This window comes from Dreissena polymorpha, chromosome 11 (genome assembly GCF_020536995.1).
Source record: "Dreissena polymorpha isolate Duluth1 chromosome 11, UMN_Dpol_1.0, whole genome shotgun sequence".
Taxonomy (NCBI): Eukaryota; Metazoa; Mollusca; class Bivalvia; order Myida; family Dreissenidae; genus Dreissena; species Dreissena polymorpha.
Window position 1 is genome coordinate 45109732 of NC_068365.1, and position 21129 is coordinate 45130860.

Sequence of the window (21129 nt, forward strand, 5' to 3'; positions counted from 1 at the left end):
TTTATTCTTCGAAGGGGGGGCATAAAAATCTGTGCTTACCTAACATCGCATTTACATTTAACTAAAATGTTAAAAAGCGTTATATACATAAGAATGCATTGAATACTATAAGGGCGGTTTCGGTAAGTACTGGTTTTACCCCACTTGCTAAAACGGCATTGACCATAAAAGTTGGCGCTGATTGGTCGAAATTGAACCATGACCTAGTTCACACGCCTTTTCATTTAGGATGTAAACATTATTGCACTTTTAAAGGAATGAGTGTTATATAAAGAATATGGAAATGGACAATTGAAAGAAACACATGTCTTGCACTATAGTAATAAAATGTTATTATTATTAATATTAAACAATGGGAAAATATACAACTTGTTGGACATTAATTGGTTGAGAAGCTGGATCTTACTTAATTAGCTCTATGTTTTTAAAGGATTGCACATTTATATGAAAATATGATGTATAATTGCATTTTTATTTTATTTTGGAATATATTTGAGTGTGACAGCAAATGTTGAACTCTTGCAACCTAAGACCCTGTCTGTAAAGTACCTTAAAGGATATAGGGCTATTGAGAAGCGATGACCTCCCAGGGTGGCGTTATGACAATATCTAAAAGGAAATTTAAAAATAATATTTACAGGATAGGGGTAATGAATATTTTGTCGCCAAACGGTCACCTTTATAGGGCCACATAAAAATTTAACAGTAAAACAATGTACTGTACAGTTAAAAGAGACAAAACAATTAAGTTTATACATGAGATTAACTTATAAACATTGTGTACAACATTAAAACAATATGATAGTTATGTTTATAGCATTTACAAATAAGAATAACAGTAATTCTGAACATTTACCATGCTCCAAAATATCCGGTATATGCATCTTTTGACAATTTAATAACCTGAAAATAATACAGCATTACAAATGCAAAATGATTGAATAATTTGGAAAGTTCTGTTGTTATCGTTATATTTTGTGACACTACAAGGATTTTTTATATGAAGTACATGTATAACATATACCACTCACTGTAATAGCATGGATGAACGAGTGGTCTAAAATGCTAGACTCTTATTCCAAGGGTCAGTGGTTCGAGCCCAGTTGAGTTTAACTTTTTTTCTTTAATTGTACATGTATTCACTTTTTTATGGAGCTATTTAGTTCCAATGTTTACATTTATTAATTTAAAGCATTTAATGACAAACTTCAGTAGTTGCATAAATCTGTGAATAGGTCCCTTTAAACAAGGTAGAAATAACAGCAAAATGTATATCATGGTGTGTTATTTCTTTAAACATAATTAACACACATTTTATAGACTAGTTTTGTCTATGGCCCCCGCTTTTAAAAATTTGTGGGATCCAACAAGTTGTCCAGGAAAGCTTTGCCAGCTGTTAATTTTAGTGTTGAACTTATGTCCCGCAGTATTTCATTCCGCTTTACACTCTCCTCTAGCATTTGCCGAGATATGTCAATCATTTCCTGATGACAATCACAATCTGCAAGTGGGATTAAATAAATCTGATATATTAAACTATGTGATGAATCATTAATTAATTTCTTTGTCTTTTACAAAACTGTTATTTTAAGTGACTATCAGTGTTTATTGAAGGAGGTTAAATATGATTATCTCCAAGTATGCTTCATGTCAGTCACCTTTCATAACAAAAATGTTTGAAATCAATCAATTAATGATGGTAAGCATTGTGAGAAATTTGATCTACCCTTCATACTTGTCTTCCTGTTGCTGTTGCTGGCAGGGATGCTGGCAGTGCTTTTGGAGCTTGTTTGAATGGGAACAGGCTCACTTGGAACTAAAACATGAATTCGAACATTAAGGGTAATGTAAAAAAGAAAAAACGTTACCAGTGTGTGTGTATGTGTGTGTGTTGGGTGGGGGGGGTAAATTTTTAAATGTCACCGAAAATTATCAATATCGAAGTAGTCCCACGCTCAATTTCCTTGTGCGCCTCGTTGAAGCAAATCGCTTCATTGAAAAATAAAGCCTAGTCACATGAATACTATAGCCAATCAGAATAATGTTAAATAGTGAAACCAATGGCAATTGTTATTATTTTATTATGAAGACTCAGTCAACAGTCAATTAAAGGTAAGTGATATTTGTTTTTACAAATCTTATAACTTTAATAGATAACAATGACATACCGTTCTGCTTGAGGCGTTTATTTTCCTCTCCTTTGTCTAGGTTATCTGATATAAAAAAGATATTGGGTAAAATATTTATACTTGTGTTTCTATTAATTATGAACAATTAATGAGCATGTGTTTCACTGTTGATTTGTGTTCATGCATGATATATCATATGAGGCTGTCCCCCTTTTAGTATGCCATATTCAATGCCAATTTAAGCCTTACATTATTAATGACATTTATTATTGCATTTAAAGTGCACTGTCAAATACCAAAAACAAAAAAACAAATGTCAAAATTTAAGCATGTTTGTACCCACCATTTTCTTGCATGGATCTCTTGAGTGGACCGGTATCGATCCCTCCACCTTGCACTCCGAACAGCTTTGTTTTGGGCACTAAGGACAATAGCTGGAAAAAGTGAACAACTATACATCATTCTGAAAAAGTTGTTTTTTTTGCAAAATTAAAATAATAATATGAACCATGGACAAATGATAGATCTGCATCATTATTTTATTTAAAATTTGTTATGTTTACAATATGAATACCTTATCCTCCAAAACAGTTAATTGCATTTTTTTTGGAAGAGCTGCCTCCCCAGAGCTTTCCACAAAGCGTCTTCTCTTGGCATCCTTCATAATGGTCCGGCTCTAAGATGAATAAAATACAATTTGAAATAATTTATGAGTACATGGTCTCCCTCCTCTGAATGGTAACAGTATAGTAACATGTCATTTACTTTCAGCTACATATATATTGAAGAAAGTGCATTCAAATACTGATCGTAATGATTTTTTAGTGATTATTAATCACAAAAACTTCATGTGTCAAATGCTAAATGATTGTATAAAAAGTGTGAAAAGGGAAAAAATATTAATAGTAATGGTGGGATTGAACTTACATCCTGACAATAATATAGCCGCAATTTGAATAAAAACAGGTTAAGCAATTATCCCCCTCTTAAAACTTATTACTTGCTTTGAATTAGTTTTTAGACCTTTGAATTTGAAGGATGACCTTAACCTTTCACCACTCAAAATGTGCAGCTCCATGAGATACACATGCATGCCAAATATCAAGTTGCAATCTTCAATATTGCAAAAATTATGGCCAACGTTAACGGACAGACAGACGGACGGACTGACAGTTCAACCGCTATATGCCACCCTACCGGGGGCATGAAAACCTATAATCATGGAGTAGGAAACCGAATATTTACACCTTGCTATTCATAATACATTTTAATTGTATAAATAAACCAATAAGTAATTGTACAAATAAATAAGTAAGATGATAACTTTTGTTTCTATCTGTAAAGTGATTTTTATTATTGACTCTTAAATTTTATGTTATTCATGTTATATGCTTCTGACATGGGCCTGTTTAGTATAGTTGTAAGTGATTCATAATTTGTTATTGGCTTTACGGCAAAGTTTAAGTACAGCTAAGTTATTCATTTATAAAACTTATTACTACCATCATGGATTCTTCTTCCTATACAAACATATAAGGTATATTTACCTTCCAATCACACCACTTTTTCATTGAATCTTCTACGTTCCTCTCGTTCCCCCCTACGGAATTTATTCTGCAAAAGTTTCAAATTAAACAAATGAATACATCTCAATATGTTCTTTCATTTTTTACCAAAAATAGTGGTAGGAGTGAGGGAGAGTACTTGGAAGTCTATATAAGTACAGTAGACATGGTCAATTTATTTTGTTATATTTAATATATAATTCATACAATATATCAGACTATTTCAAGCCAACACTATCAAAAGGTAACCAGTTGTTACTCCCCATGGACGTCACTCCCCATGAACATGCAGTTTGTTAAGATTACAGATTAGATTACAAGGTATGATCACATCTTTCCATGGGCACTTGCACTTTGATGTTAAAACAATTAATACGTTTTTATTCATTAACACTTCATTAAAAGATCAATTCCATTTTTCAGGGTAATTATAGATCAACTAAACTTAGGAGGAGGACAAATTTTCATTAGTGTGAATATACCCTATCACAATGTCAAGGAATATCAATGCTGAAAAGTAAACAATTTCAAAACCTTTCTTTCTGTGCATGGCAGTCACGCTGCATTTGAACTTCGTGATTTTAGATTATTAGGATAATCATTACACACAACCTGTGTAACGTTAATGTGTCCATACCAATTTAATTATGTTTCAAGATGGTCCTCCATTTAATGTAAAAAGAACAAGAAAATTATGACCATGTCAATGTAAATTTTAACTCACGATTGGACGATGTCCGACCATGCACGGTCTTTGTCTTTCTTTGATAATGTGCCGGACAATTTGCCCCACAACACTTCATAATTTTGTTGGACGCCCTCGAGCAGTTCCTCGAGTTCTCTTGGCTGCCAAGAGGCGCTCCTATTCTCTACGAGATCTGCCATTGTTGTTGTTTGATCGTCTGTCAAATATGACAGGTGGCGCGAGATTCAGCAGGTGCCCGTTTTTTACGTCATTTTGATAGTAGACTGTGAGCGATTATCGCTCATAGCACTAAACTACCGGCAAACTACCGGCAAGAATCTGCGATATGTTTGATGAAACGCTTTTTAAAAAATATCGCAATCGCAGGTAAAAGATCAGCAATCGGCGATCGGCGATAATATCGCATCGCAAATTTTGATGAAACGGGGCCCAGGTTCGACAAATTACGCTTTTATTTTGCGTCTTAAGCAAGTACTAGAGTTGCGACACCTTAAGGGGTTTCGCGGGATGGAATGAGTGGGAACTAAACAAATTTGGATTCAAAAATTTTGGGTAAGAAAATGTGGGAACACAAATTTTGGGTACTAAACAAATGTGGGTACGAAAATTTTGGTTACGAAAAAAAATGTGGGTACGAAAATTGTGGGTACAATGGGTCAATGTTAAGGTTTTAGCATGGCGGACGCCGGACGGCGAAAAGACACGACACGACGCGATGAGCTGGCTATGACAATACCTCAGGTATTCTCCGAAAACAGCCGAGCGTATATGCATAAGTCAGTGAGTAATACTCAACAAGACTATTGTCAAGCAAATTTGTCTCCTACCGGCTCCACCATTGTCAGAATTTATTTTATGTTTTTATTTATTGCCATAGAAACCAGAATTTTTGACGTAGGAACAAAATGAAATCACGTGCATAATGTCCTTATTGCCATCTATCCATGTTTCAAGTTTCATGAAAAAATATTAAGAACTTTTAAAGTTATCGCAGGATTCAGAAAAGTGTGACTGACCACGGAGTGTATATTGACAGGAGATGAATCGAGTATTTGACCCTTACTGTAGTAAATTCAATCTTATGCAAAAACTATTCATCCGATTTTATTGGTTTATACGTTATCTTGTTGCTTATTAATTCCTCTTTCAAAAAAATATAACTTTTAGTATATTCCCGTTGTTATTAATGGATTTATAGCGAGTTAAACACAAGAAATACACATTTTATGTTTTACCACCGCGCGTTTTAACGTGTTGTGGCTATCGATCTTTTACGATTAGCGTACAGCGAAGTGCCGAGGTTATACATTTTGATGTACCCACTCACGTCTTTTGTTAAATTATAGTTTCATTTCTCGGCCGATTTTGACAAATTATATATCATTAGAAAGCTTACGTTACGTAGTAAACAGATATATCAATATATATTAAGTTTTTCTTCTGATTTCGACAGCCCGGCGAGTTATAACTTAAACTTTTGCAAATATCATACCGTTTTGGAGTTTTAGAATCTAGATTTACGGTTGACATGTTCGTACTTAATACCAATTTGTAGCGTTTATATTTGGAGTTCAGTTTTAAAAATTACATCTTGCTCAGGAGAATAAAATTCTGTATACGATAGAAAAAAAAAATTGTTTAAAAACGAAAGTAATTAAGGAATGAAGGCGGGAAAATGTAGCGCGCGTTCCTAACGCACTGAACTGATGCTACGGTCTTGGCGATTATGCTTTTGTTTAGAAACCGGCCATTTAATTTCTTTTGCCATCTTATTATATTTTTTAGGGAATATATTGTAGTATTTTGTTCACGAAACATATCAATAAAGCTTATTATAAATGAATCTTAATAAATTAACGATTTCAGCTCTTGTTTATAACACAGAAAGGGTGTAAAATTTATGATGAAACAGCGTATATAGCGGACCCTCTCGATATCATTCGGCTTTGCATGCATACTTATATATACAAATGGGTGTCAAAAACATTCATCGTTTGCTGTTTATTATCAACAAGGTAATTATGTATAATTATTTGAAATGTTATTTACCTTAAATTATCAATTTATTAAAGATTCTTGAAAATCACGGTCCGTGTTACGCGGGTCATTTCGTATTTTGACATCAGTAGTGCGTTCAGTTACAGCGAACGTTCGCCAATGATGGTTCGTTTGCGATTCGGTCTTATTGAACGATAAGTTCGGCGCGAACGTTTCAAGATGGCGGCTCCCAGAAAATTGATTGCGATGTTGATGGCGGAAATCGCTAATAACACAGAAAGTACTTATCTAACAGATATTTCAAAAATAAAAAACCTATAATAATTTGATTATAATTATAAGTGGTGTGGATGCGATAGTGTTATTTTTCATTAGCGATCGAAATTTAGTGTAAGAGGTGCATTGAATCAGTTATAAAACAAAGCCCTAAAATAGCGCAATACATTACAATCTTCAAATGTAGTTGTAATTTTCTTTTACATTGAATGAATTTTCGTTTCGTTTACATTTAATGAAAATATTAATAAATTTTAGCATTCAAATGGAAAAAAACACCTTCATATTTTGCGAATTGAACTGTCTTTGAATGCACATCTATATTGAAAACTCTTTCGTAGTGATAATGAGGGATACAAATCTGGCATTTTATTATACCTTAATCTATACATTTATTTTACCCAAGTATTTTATATCCGTATTATGATCAAACGCGATTGCTTGTTTTCACGATGATGTTTCGAACACTGCAAAAACGCACGATCTTTACACGTTATTACATCGGAGTTTACATTTGCAGGTACCCGTTAAATACGATAATTGTGTAGCAGTAAATTTCTACAATATTTTAAATGTATTTCATTATAAAACACTTAAGTGTTATGTTTAAACTGGTTAATATACATACTTAATAGTTCCTGTTAATCCATTTCGGACAAATGTACGCCTATTTTTTAAATATGTTCAAATGTTTTATTAAAGCAACTGTTAAGTGTTTGGCTTAATATGCCAAGAGATGACACAGAGGTATCATCAATTGTGTTTAATGACCAGACACATGTGGTTAATGACCCCATACTGAGTCATACAAATATAGGTCCCTGGGTTTATGACACCCTGTTTTCTTAGTAATTGTCTGGACAGTATCCGATCATATCGAGATAATCGGTTTGTGATGAAGGGGCAATTAAACAATGGGTGGTTAAACATGCTGAAATAAGGAGTGTCAAAATTGGTGTGAACAATTAAATAAAAACATTTACATGTATCAAGAGGATTTAGTTAATCTGCAACAAGGTAAGTTTTTACGGACATATAGGTTCAAATAGTTTCTTTATGTTGATTACATAAAATCAATCAATTTGTTGTTTGTTTTCGTCCTTATTTGTGTTCATTCATTGGATTCTATTTAATCTGAAAGAATTTCAATTTCTGAGTGTTTTGTTGTTCTTAAAAAGGGTCGCGAATATGATTGAAATCTTATCACGATGCGGATCATCAAACGCAAACAAAAGCAGAATGGCCGCAGTGTTGACGGCCAAAATTTGAGGATGCGCAAACGTGGCGTCATTATCGGAATCCCCAAAACCTCATATACACTTTGTTTATTGTTCAATTCATTTTTGTACTACAAAAAAAGGAAACAATATCGAAGTTACACTGAACAAATACAACATATTTATTTGTCCGCCATCTTGGTTTCGCTAGCGAACTATAGCGAACTACCTCCCAAGAGGGTTCGCTTCGGTTCGCGAACGTTCGCGGCGAACCGAGCGTTCAGTAGCGAACGTTCGCGACCGTTCGCGAACTATAGCGAACGTTCGCTGTAACTGAACGCACTACAGGGCATCATGTCCAACTATTGAAAATCAGATTTTTTTCACCGGGACGATAACGGCTTGGATTTAGACAGGCAGACAGATAGTTTATTCAGACTTAAACAACAGTACATCGTCTTCAACTCAAATATATAAATTATTTTAAGACGAATTGTTAGGTGATTACACATATAGCAGTGATGATTCTGAGAATGTTGCCATGTTTTTTATCCGTGTAATCTAGAGTCCATGGTTTGAGCATTTTTATCGCGGTGTTCAATAAAAGATATCTCAATAATCTTGTTTATTGATAGATCTGTGGTTTTATTGCCCCTGTGTTCAGCACAAGCCAATTATCTCGTTATGATCAGATACTGTGCCGACCAATACTAAATAACACTATGGTGTCATACGCCACAGCAGGGACCTATACTTGTATATTGGTCCCTAACCACAGGTGGCAATGTCTGGTCAGTTTACACTTTTTATGATACCTCCATGTCTTCTCGTGGTATTAGTGGTCATTTCTTGGAGTAATGTAACGCCAAATACTCAATTTTGCGTTTATAAGATATGTAGCGTATTGAAAACATTTATAGTCATCTGCCCATACAGATTGCCATAAACTAAATACTGTATAGATGTCAGCCAGCTAAATCACAATAATTATAAGTGCTTAATACCTATACATGTACATTTTAAACATTTAAAAAATCTAATACTTAACATTTAACTCCGTCATTTCGTAGTCCTATAAAGAGTGTATGGTAGTGTACGGAACAACATAATTAAAAACAGCATTCTCATTTGACCACAACGGGGTTAAATAATCTTTCCGAAAAATACAAATAATACAGAGTTTTAATTTAGAATTCTATATATTTATAACTCTGTTAACTTATAAAGATATTTCAATATACATGCATAGACAGTTGACCGTGATTTTCAAGAATCTTTAAATAATTTTAATTAATTGATAATTTATGGTTAATAACCTTTCATATAATTTTACATAATTACCTTTTTGATAATAAACAACAAACGATAAATGTTTTGACACCCATTATATTTGAAGTATGCAAAGCCGAAAAATATCAAGAGGGTCCGCTATACATTTGTATACGCTGTTTCATCATAAAATTAACACCCTTTCTGTGTTATAATCAAGAGATGAAATCGTAAATTTATTAAGCTTCATTAATACTTAGCTTTATGGATATGTCTCTAGAACAAAATATTTCAATATATTTCATAAAAAATATAATAATCATGGCAAAGAAAATTCAATGGCCGGTATCTAAACAAAAGCATAATCGCCAAGACCGTAGCATCAGTTCAGTGCGTTAGGAACGCGCGCTACATTTTCCCGCCTTCATTCCTTAATTACTTTCGTTTTTAAACAATTTTTTTTTCTATCGTATACAGAATTCTATTCTCCTAAGCAAGATGTTATTTTTAAAACTGAACTCCAAATATAAACGCTACAAATCGGTATAAAGTACGAACATGTCAACCGTAAATCTAGATTCTAAAACTCCAAAACGGTATGTTATTTGCAAAAGTTAAAGTTATAACTCGCCGGGCTGCCGAAATCAGAAGAAAAACTTAATTATATATTTATATATCTGAAAACTACGTTACGTAAGCTTTGTAATCATATATAATTTGTCAAAATCGGCCTAGAAATGAAACTATAATTTAACAAAATACGTGAGTGGGTACATCAAATTTATAACCTCGGCGCTTCGATAGAAGATCGATAGTTACGACACGGTCACGTGACTTAGACACAACAAGATATTTGGCGTAACGGTCCCGTTTCATATCCGTGTAATCTAGAGTCCGTGGACTGACTGACGGACCCACAGAGCGCAAACCATAAGTCCCCTCCGGTGAAACCGGTAGTGGACTAATAAAAGCTAGGCACGGCGTATAAAATCAGAACCACTGGGTCGAATCTGCTGAAACTTGGCCACATTATAGATTATAGTCCAAACAAGCTACAGAATTAGCGTTTTTGGACCTGACGGCGTAAAACATTAACCAATAATGGACAGCACAAAATGGGTCATTTTGTACAAAAAATGTAAACTTTAAGTGGCATTTAATGACCTTTAGACATCAGAAAATTGCAAATTTTTAATATTCTGCACACTTCGACTTGTTTTTTTTTTACAAATTTAGAAGCATTTATGCTTGGGATGTATATAAACCCTGTTATTCAGTGTCAAATTTGGCCAAAAATCACAATACAATCCCAAAAATGGCTAAGCAGCAATGCCCCTTTAACATTATTCCTTATATTTAATTGTATTGTTTAAAAAGATAACTGTGTATATTTAATCATAATGGCTCTGTATATCACACATGATAGGGCACTGCTGGGGCTTGAACCCAGAACTCATCTCACATTGTAAGATGCGTTTTTCAATTAAACTACAATGACTGTATCTTGTGAAGTGGAGCCAACATACACCCACATACCGGTAAGTGAAAAAATCATTCTGTCCATATATTTGTACTGGGCGTTAGTGAAAGTGAAAGTCTTTTTCCAGGTTTTCCCTGATTTCCAGGTTGGCTGGGAACCATGTTTAACTATGATAAAATGTTCTTTAGATGCCATGTGTATTAATATATAGGTCTATTTTTCTGAGATATTAATGAAAATGCCTTTGGGTATGTGGCGAATATTTAAAAAATCTGCAACTTGATATATGGTGCTAACACGGTAAAATTGTATGAGCCCAAATTATAATAGATGAATGCCTATTATGCTTCTCTGCTTATACTATGACGACATGTTCATACAATGCCATTTTTATTAATATACATGTATATGCCAAATTTAATGAAAAAGACTTGAAAATGTGTGTCGCAAGATACCAAGTAAGAAAAAAATCAGCATTTTTATGTAGGGTCTTCACACGGTAAAATTATTTGTGCCCAAAATAATAATAGATGAATGCATATTAGGCCTCAATGTTGCTTATACTATGACGACTGGTTCATACGATGCCATTTTTATAAATATCTATGCCAAATTTAATGAAATAGACATGAAAATGTGTATCGCCAGGTACCAAGTAAGAAAAAAATCAGCATTTTTATCTAGGGTCTTCACACGGTTAAATTATTTGTGCACAAATAATAATAGATGAATGCATATTAGGCTTCAATGTTGCTTATACTATGACTACTGGTTCATACGATGCCATTTTTATAAATATCTATGCCAAATTTAATGAAATAGACTTGAAAATGTGTGTCGCCAGGTACCAAATAAGAAAAAAATCAGCATTTTTATGTAGGGTCTTCACACAGTAAAATTATTTGTGCCCAAATAATAATAGATGAATGCATATTAGGCTTCAATGTTGCTTATACTATGACTACTGGTTCATACGATGCCAATTTTATAAATATCTATGCCAAATTTAATGAAATAGACTTGAAAATGTGTGTCGCCAGGTACCAAGTAAGAAAAAAATCAGCATTTTTATGTAGGGTCTTCACACAGTTAAAAAAATTATTTGTGCCCAAATAAGAATAGATGAATGCATATTAGGCTTCAATGTTGCTTATACTATGACTAATGGTTCATATGATAACATTTTTATAAATATCTATGCCAAATTTAATGAAATAGACTTGAAAATGTGATTCGCCAGGCACCAAGTAAGAAAAAAATCCGCATTTTTATGTAGGGTCTTCACACGGTAAAATTATTTGTTCCCAAATAATAATAGATGAATGCATATTAGGCTTCAATGGTGCTTATACTATGACGATATGTTCATACAATGCCATTTTTATTAACATATATGCCAAATTTAATGAAATAGAATTGAAAATGTGTGTCGCCAGGTACCAAGTAAGAAAAAAATCAGCATTTTTATGTAGGGTCTTCACACGGTAAAATTATTTGTGCCCAAATAATAATAGATGAATGCATATTAGGCTTCAATGTTGCTTATACTATGACTACTGGTTCATACGATGCCATTTTTATAAATATCTATGCCAAATTTAATGAAATAGACTTGAAAATGTGTGTCGCCAGGTAACAAATAAGAAAAAAATCAGCATTTTTATGTAGGATCTTCACACGGTAAAATTGTTTGTGCCCAAATAATAATAGATGAATGCATATTAGGCTTCAATGTTGCTTATACTATGACTACTGGTTCATACGATGCCATTTATTAAAATATCTATGCCAAATTTAATGAAAAAGACTTGAAAATGTGTGTCGCCAGGTACCAAGTAAGAAAGAAATCAGCATTTTTATGTAGGGTCTTCACACAGTAAAATTATTTGTGCCCAATTAATAATAGATGAATGCATATTAGGCTTCAATGTTGCTTATACTATGACTACTGGTTCATATGATGCCATTTTTATAAATATCTATGCCAAATTTAATGAAATAGACTTGAAAATGTGTGTCGCCAGGTACCAAGTAAGAAAAAAATCAGCATTTTTATGTAGGGTCTTCACACAGTAAAATTATTTGTCCCCAAATAATAATAGATAAATGCATATTAGGTTTCAATGCAGGGTTGGCATATTGACCGGTCAATTGAGTATTGACCGGGCCGGCAGTCAATACCCGGTTAAAACCGGTCAATACTGGTCATTACTGGTCTTTACTGGTCGATTAAAAATTGTAGCATTTAAACATTACAAAGGAGCCATTTTATATTAAATCAATAATTATTCTGTAATTGATAAACTTTTTTCTGAGTTATTTATTTTTAATCTTTAAAAAGCTGTAAAAAGTTACTTCTTAATTATTTATGGAAACAGCCTCAAATACATAAGGACTAAGGCAATATCTTTATCTCAGTGTATCGCATCTGTTACTAATTAGCCGGATTTTACATAAATTCCAGGTTGATAAACACAACAAGGTAAAGGTACCTTGTAGTCGGTGAGATATAATAATAATACAGTTAGTAAGGCTCATACCCTGGGTACGGTAAATATACTAAAACGTACGCGGGAATTTTTTAACACTAAATCGGTTGTTGTCGGCTATTTTGTCAAAATTAATTATATTTACATTTATGTCAATTTTCTGTTAAATGGCATTTATATTATCAAAACTCATTGTTAAAATCAATAATGTGATTTAATTTTAAATCTTAAATTGTTTAAAGTCGCGTCATTGTATGACGTCGTCAAGTATAATATTTTCCGCGACATCGCACGTTCACTTTTTACCGTCATAGATTTTTTAAAAGAAACATTATTTGGTTTGCAAGGTCCGTTAAATGGGGAACACCATATTCTGTCTTTATATTATGTTTTAACAATTAATTAATGCTGTGTAATAAATATTGTATAAGATATTTCGATATTTATTGAAAATGTTTCAAATTGTTATTTATGAAACCTTTTATTCTAATGAGTGTATGCTATTATATTATACTTTGAATAGCATATCTGTTGTACTATAATCTTATTACTCATTTTTTATTGTTAATTTCATTTATTGTAGAGAATGGTCAATGTTACATCTAGTTGCCAATGCTTGTCGTCAACGTTAGTCGTCAATGCTTGTAATCATTGTCGTCAATGTTAGTCGTCAATCCTTATCGTCATTATACATGAAGGAAATAAAAGCAGAAACAGAGACGTATTCTTGATTACTTGCTTATTCCTACGGCGTCCTCTCAACACTCATACTAAAAAGCATGTTGATGCTGATTTTTTAAAAGAGAAGTTTGTTTAAGGTAAACAATATTGTTTTACGTTAATCGGTAGCATGTTTAACGCAGTGTTCTCCAGAAACATCTGAGAAGCCAGTTATATTTTCAAAGTAGCCCGCGATTAAGCAATAAAACATGTGCATTTGCACCATTTTAATTGATATTTTGGGGAAAAGTAGCCTGCATCTAGATTGAATGTAACCGGTGAAATCGCCGGCTGCCGGTGCTTCCAGAGACCACTGTTAACGACATCGGATTTTTGGCGGATATACAAATCAGATACAATCTAATATTTGCGGGTATGTTTAAGTTTATTTACTGTACCCGGGGTACATGTAAGTAAAATTAAGAGTACCCGGGGTACATGTACCGGTAAGTAGTACCCAAGCCGAGTATGATCAATCGAGCCTTAGTAAGTGAGTGATGGTGTATGGGATAACATGCACTGAGGGTGTATATTTTTCACGAACAAGTCAATTGAAGGTGTTAGAGATGCATTGATCCATAAGATTAAAAAGGGTAATTAACCACGAGCTTATTAAAATTAAAATGATGACATTACATTGTACCAGCTGTTTATTGTTGTATACTGTAAGCTTGCAATATTTTAAATAATGTAAACAACTTACCTTGTATTAAGTTGGCACATTGTTGTCAGGTGTAGAAACTTTTTATACTTATTTCTGTTAAGTTGCACTGGCTGAACCAAAAGAATTATGTAGTCGTTTCTAAATAATCACGAAACAACCTACTAATGCTTATATGCTTGCCAGTTACTGAGTTTGTGCATTTCCATTCATTATCGGCCTTGGCAAACAGCGTAGAATCAGATGAGACACCGTGTGATGTCTGCTATTTCGTTACGCTGAAGATTTCCATATCCGCGGGTGTTTTTATGTCAAATGTTATGGTTTTTCAATAGATCGTATACTTATCTACAAAACAGCGAATTAGCGTTCACTTTACATCATTTCTGATGATCTTATTTTGTAAATAATTTCTGAGCGTTAATTCCTACGTTGCTATGTCGTCAGCCATTTTGAAGGTTGGTTTGTTTACTTTCGGTTTCCACTACAAACGAAATTAATTGATTTGCTGCTTGCGTTTATTTATTGATTAAATAATAAATTATTAAACCGTAATAATGTAATTGTTTGAATATCATTTATATTCAAGATATTATCGGATAAATAGAATACCATTCTAATACCAGTGTGTACTTACATTTATCTCGGAAAGCCTAGCCGTGTAAACCTTTCTTTAACTCGTCGCACTCAATACGTTGAATAACACATAGATTTATGTCATGTTCATTAAAAAACCACAATGTGCACAAAAGACATGCATGTGTACTACCGATTGATATTCAAACACAATTATTACGCCTTTGTTTATCGATTAAACGCCTAACTGAATTAATAACGCGTAACGTCAGTTTCTTTGTTTCGTAGCAAGATGGAAGCTAGCCTAAGCGCTTTTCATGACGTCACGCGCGCGTGCCCTTTCCCATAAAAAATATTTAAACGCAAAATACTCGAAAACCTGATTTTTCCCAGGTATAACGCCTACGCCAACAGGTAGATCGCATTCTTGTCCATATACATGTCAAATGTCAGCAAACGTGCTGGGCCAGTATTCAAGACTCTCAAATCGCAGTGATTTGCTCCAACTTAACGAAACTTAGCCCCCTTTATCATTCGTTCGAATGAACGTCATCAATGATGACGTCCAATACATCACTCATTCCATACTAGACTTGCGACACCTTAAGGGTTTCGCGGGATGGAATGAGTGGGGAGATCATATTTTACAATTTTCAGCTTCCGGACGCAAGGACCCTCTGGACGTGAAACACCAGCTTTCCAACACTATATGATTCCAGTTCCAAAGCACATATTGCATTAGTTCAAGGACAAGAACATAAAACGGCATATTCACAAATCTCTGGAAAACAAACAGTGCTAAAAAATATTTTAAGTAGTCATTTAATATTTAATTGATTATGTCCTCTGATTGTTGCATTTTAAATTTAAATATGTGTTCCTATATGCATTTATTGTTGTATTGACTTAGTCTACCCTACAATTATACATGTTTTTTTGCATAATTGAATTATCAAAAACTGCATACTTTTAAAGGCATTGTCAGAGTTAATTGGTTAAGTTAGAGACAAAGTAAAGCAAATATATTCATTTTTCTTAAAATGAATCATCCTCTGAAGCCCCCACTGGGATTCAAACCCAGATCTCTTTCCTCTGGGAAGGAAAGTATTCTATCTTGAAATACAAGGGCAAGTAAGAGGACAATTTGCAATTTTAAACCTATAAACATATAAACTTAATTTTTCACATGACCTTAGAAACAAAACAGACATCTCTGAATCTGAAATACATAGAGGATATTTGTTGGATTCGGTGGATTATCGATTTTAATTCACGAGTGATCATAGAATATAATATTTTCACGAGTGGCGCAGCCTCGAGTGAAAATATATATTTTGTATGATCACGAGTGAATTAAAATCGATATTCCACCGAATCCAACAAATTTTCTTTTTATTTTATGCTTTTTTCACAGTTTATATACATTTTTAAAGAGTTTAACTAAAGAATTTTGCTGAAATAATGACGTCATTTCGTCAAAAAAATGACGTCATTTGACAGTAAACAGTGAAAATTATCGATAATTTTCACTGATAATTTTCACTGTTTGAAACAGTGAAATTATCAGTTTTAATTCACTGATATTTCTCTATAAACCACCGGAAAGCATAAAATAAATTACAGTTACAATTCAGGTTTTTAGTATTGTGCGTTGTACATGAATGTTTAAGTATTGTATTTATCCTTGGTACACAGAACTGCCTAAAGATGCGTAAAATACAGGGGTTTTTCTGCCTATTTTGGGAAAAGGAGTCTGACCAAATTGGGAATTTTTATCGACAAAATTGTCCATTTTGGGAATTTTCGAGTCGATGAAACGGTCAATTTGGGAATTTTATCATGCTTAAATAAGTAAGTGGTTTTACAAAAAAACAAACATGTTTTATTTGTTATTTTGTCTTCAAAAACAAACACTGGTAACAGGTAAGTCACACAAGTCACAGCATGATTTTTCTTTGCTTTCTTACAATAACATTACACAGAAATTAGCAACACATACAAATAAAATTTTATTATTTCCAATTGGATTCTTCCACTCAAAGCCACAATAGGCAAGCCAGTTACATTTAACAAAACATTTATTTTACTGCTACATTATTAATTTATTTAACGACTATATCATTCTACCTGATACTTCACAGCTCATTACATTAGCACCATCAAATCCAACAAATCTACACCGCCGTATGTCGATCCCTTTTCCAATGCAACACTGCTGTAGTACTTATCGTTATGGGAAGCCATGCTTGAAAATAAGCGTCTACAGATTTGGACTAGAATGTGTATTGTGCGGCTCTATATACTTGTTATAATGCGGAACAGTTCGAACCTTATCGCTGTCAATATTGGCAGATGCATCCGGCAAATACACCTGCTAAAATCTGAGTCGCTAAAGGCTTAATTACGTCGCGGATGAAGGGAAGTCACTCTTTCGATATAAATTATGTTTACTTTTAACGATTTTGAAAGAATTTTTTTTGGAATTGGGAAATATGTAATCAAAATTCGATTGGGAACGGGTCCGTTTGCTTTGGGAATGCCTCCGCTGTCCGGAGGCGCAGACAGTGCAGAAAAACCCCTGTAAATACCAGTTTTCAAATCTGAAAATATCCCATGTGTTTGTTTTACTCTGTAAGTATCCCTATTTTATTTCAATAAAGCAGTTTTTCCTTCTCCTGAAAATTTAACTAAATGTCAGTTATGCTACTTTTTACATTCAGCAAATGACATGTGTCAGTAATGTCAATTTTGAAAATTTGGTAAAAACATTATTTTTACCAAAAAGGTAGACTTTATATTATTAAACAGTTGATGTATGTCACCTTAATAAAAAACACAAAAATGGGAAAGAAATAAAATGTATAAAAATGTCATTTACATGACTTATAACATTAAGTAGACGATATAGCTTTGATACTTAAGGATAAGAGTAGACCTTAACACAAATAGGATAAGAGTAGAACTGAACACAAAATTTACCCAAATTTTCAATTTTCTAACTATAAAAGGGGGCATTATTCTGTCAAAAAACAGAAAAAAATGGGTACGAAAAAATTATGCCGAAAACAATGTATGCTACAATAGCTTGGGGTCTTGACCACCAAAACGGCTTGGATTTTAATTATGCTGAAATAACTCGGGGTCATGACCACCAAACTGGTTTAGAATTAAATTATGCTGAAATAGCTCAGGATCTTGACCACCAACCTGGCTTGGATTATTATGCTGAAAAAGCTAGGGGTCTTGATCACCAAACTGGCTTGGATTTTAATTATGCTGAAATAGCTCGGGATCTTTACCACCAAACTGGCTTGGATTTGAATTATGCTCATAGTTTGGGTTCTTGACCACCACACTGGCTTGCATTTTAATTATGCTGAAATAGCTCAGGATCTTGACCACCAAACTGGCTTGGATTTTAATTATGCCAAAATAGTTCAGGATCTTTACAACCAAACTGGCTTGGATTTTAAATATGCGGAAATAGCTCGAGGTCTCGGCGATGAAACTGGCTATGGTTTAAATAATGCTGAAAAAGCTCGGGTTCTTGACCACCAAACTGGCCTTGATTTTAATTATACCGTATTATACCTGACTTTGATTTTAAATATGCTGAAATAGCTCAGGGTCTCCCCCACGAAACTGGCTAGGATTTTAATTATGCTGAAAAAGCTTGGGGTCTTGACCACCAAACTGGCCTGGATTTTAATTATACCGAAAAAGTTCAGGATCTTGAACACTAAACTGACTTGGATTTTTATTATGCTAAAAAAGCTCGGGGTCTTGACCACCAAACTGGCTTGGATTTTAATTATACCGAAATAGTCCAGGATCTTGACCACTTAACTGACTTGGATTTTAATTATGCTGAAATAGCTCGGGGTCTCTGCCACCAAACTGGCCTGGATTTTAATTATGGTGAGAAAGCTCGGGTCTTGACCACAAAAATGGCTTGGATTTTAATTATGCTGAAATAGCTTGGGATCTTTACCACCAAAGTGGGCGGGGCCCTGGGGTGGGTAATGTGAACATGGATGGTCAAGATAGACTGTGTTGTCATAAGAAATCTTAAGTATTAATTTGAAGTCAATTGGTGAAAAATGGTGCTGCAGAGGCCGACGCGTATTCCCACGCCGCATGTTTGACCCAGGGGGCGCCCCAAGGGTTGGTAATGCGGCCATGCATGGTTGAGATTGACCGTATTGTCATAAGAGATTTTGAGTGCTTGACAGGTTACTGTAAGCCATCATGGAGAGCAGGGGGTTTATGTGGGTTGGTGGTAATTTAAAAGATGAACTTTCAAAAATAATTAAAAAAAAAAAAAATTGGGGGGGATTCTGGGGTGGGGCATGGGGGATAGTTTGGGTGCAGTGCATTGTGGTATGTCAGGTAAGTGTTGCTTTGTCAAAGTATGAATCAAATGTGATCATATATAAAGAAGTTATGGCAATTTAAGCAAAATGTTCAATTATCTAAGTATAAAAGGGGCAATAATTCTGTCAAATGCTTGATACAGTTTTCTGCTCTTGTTTATAGATTGGGATCATGTTGGTAAAGAAGTATGCAAAATATGAAAGCAATATGTCAAAGGACATAGAAAATATTGGAGGTGGTATGCAAACTTTAACATAGATTTATCAAAAATATGCATATTCTAAGTATAAAAGAGCAATAATTCTGTCAAAATGCTTGATACAGTTGTCTGCTCTTGTTTATAGATTGGGATCATGTTGGTTATGAAGTATGCAAAATATGAAAGCAATATGTCAAAGGACATAGAAAATATTTGAGGTGGTATGCAAACTTTAACATAGATTTATCAATAATACACTTTAACTCCAATATAGTGCGGTCCGTTATAACGCTGTGTCCAATATAACGCAGGGGATCCTTGGATCCCTTTTTTTCTCCAACCTTCCATTTCTGATTCAAATCCATGTTATGCAACTTCATGTATTTTCATAAATTCAAAGAAGCTGGCGATCACAGCTTGATTGCTTTATCCGCCCGTTTAACTGATTTTAATCGATTAGAGGTTAAACGACACTCGACAGCTAATTGGTTTTAATCTGTTGTGTAATGTCAATAAAGGTGTGAAAACAAGCGAGTCGGTGTTTATTACATGTATTCCCTATCAGAGCGGTTCGATGCGCTAATTTCAATAAGGCAAGTGCAAGCGGAATAATTATCAAATTAAAGTTATTTAAAACTATTACCTGTTTATGTTCCGTATTTATCGTGTATTGTATTTCGTTGGTATAAAATATGGCTGTGTAAGTGTGTTATTGTTTATTATATGCTACACATGCTTGATAAATAAAGTTATCTTTGTGTGTGTTTAATGTTTCAGTACGTATACGAAAAATACATTTAACAAGGGACAAAATTGTCACAAAACCAGGTTTTCATTGTGAAAAAAAAATCTGATAAAGGAAGAAAAGTCAAACTGAACTTTTGAAATGAACAAACAAAATTAACCCCCTTTATAAGTTTTTTTTTTTTTTAAATCTATTTTTAGTCGTGGCGACCTTGACATTGGAGATATTGACGTGATTCTTTCGTGCGACACACCGTCCCATGATGGTGAACAAATGTGCCAAATGATTTTAAAATCTCACAATGAATGACATAGTTATGGCCAGGACAAGCTCATTTATGGCCATTTTTGACCTTTGAACTAAAAGTGTGACCTTGACCTTGGAGATATCGACGTAATTATTTCGCGCGACATACCGTCCAATGATGGTGAACAAATGTGCCAAATGATTATAAAATCTGACAATGAACGACATAGTTATGGCCCGGACAAGCTTGTTCCGCCAGCCCGCCCGCATTCGCCAATCTAATAACCATTTTTTTCCTTTGGAAAACCTGGTTTAAAATCCTGACGATTTATTTACATGCTAACGCAGTGTAATAGTTAACAGAGATGCACTTAAATTTTTGCCAGTTATCAGAAAGTCCACGGAAAGCACGTTTTTTACATGCTGCGTATGACGCAATAAAACATTTCTTTGTACATGTATCGTATTGCCTCGTATTG

General features: G+C 33.9%; 1 protein-coding gene and 1 long non-coding RNA gene across 3 annotated transcripts; one reads left to right on the forward strand and one right to left on the reverse strand.

The window, feature by feature from the left end:
- Positions 1-954: 954 nt before the first annotated feature.
- Positions 955-4836, reverse strand: LOC127851678 (nuclear apoptosis-inducing factor 1-like). 2 transcript variants are annotated; one of them, XM_052385501.1, is made up of 7 exons: positions 4419-4836; positions 3677-3743; positions 2704-2805; positions 2473-2563; positions 2169-2213; positions 1736-1816; positions 955-1501 (listed from the first exon to the last, which is right to left on the reverse strand). In XM_052385501.1, exons 1-7 carry the CDS (start codon positions 4577-4579, stop codon positions 1347-1349), a joined length of 702 nt encoding a protein of 233 aa, XP_052241461.1. In that variant the 5' UTR covers positions 4580-4836; the 3' UTR covers positions 955-1346. The 2 variants fall into 2 exon arrangements, with proteins under 2 accessions (XP_052241461.1, XP_052241460.1); XM_052385500.1 differs by having other exon boundaries at positions 1727-1816.
- Positions 4837-11989: 7153 nt separating this feature from the next.
- On the forward strand, positions 11990-12959 carry LOC127851683 (uncharacterized). The gene is made up of 2 exons (XR_008035884.1): positions 11990-12272; positions 12469-12959. It is a non-coding gene; the product is annotated as an uncharacterized LOC127851683 (long non-coding RNA).
- Positions 12960-21129: the final 8170 nt, after the last annotated feature.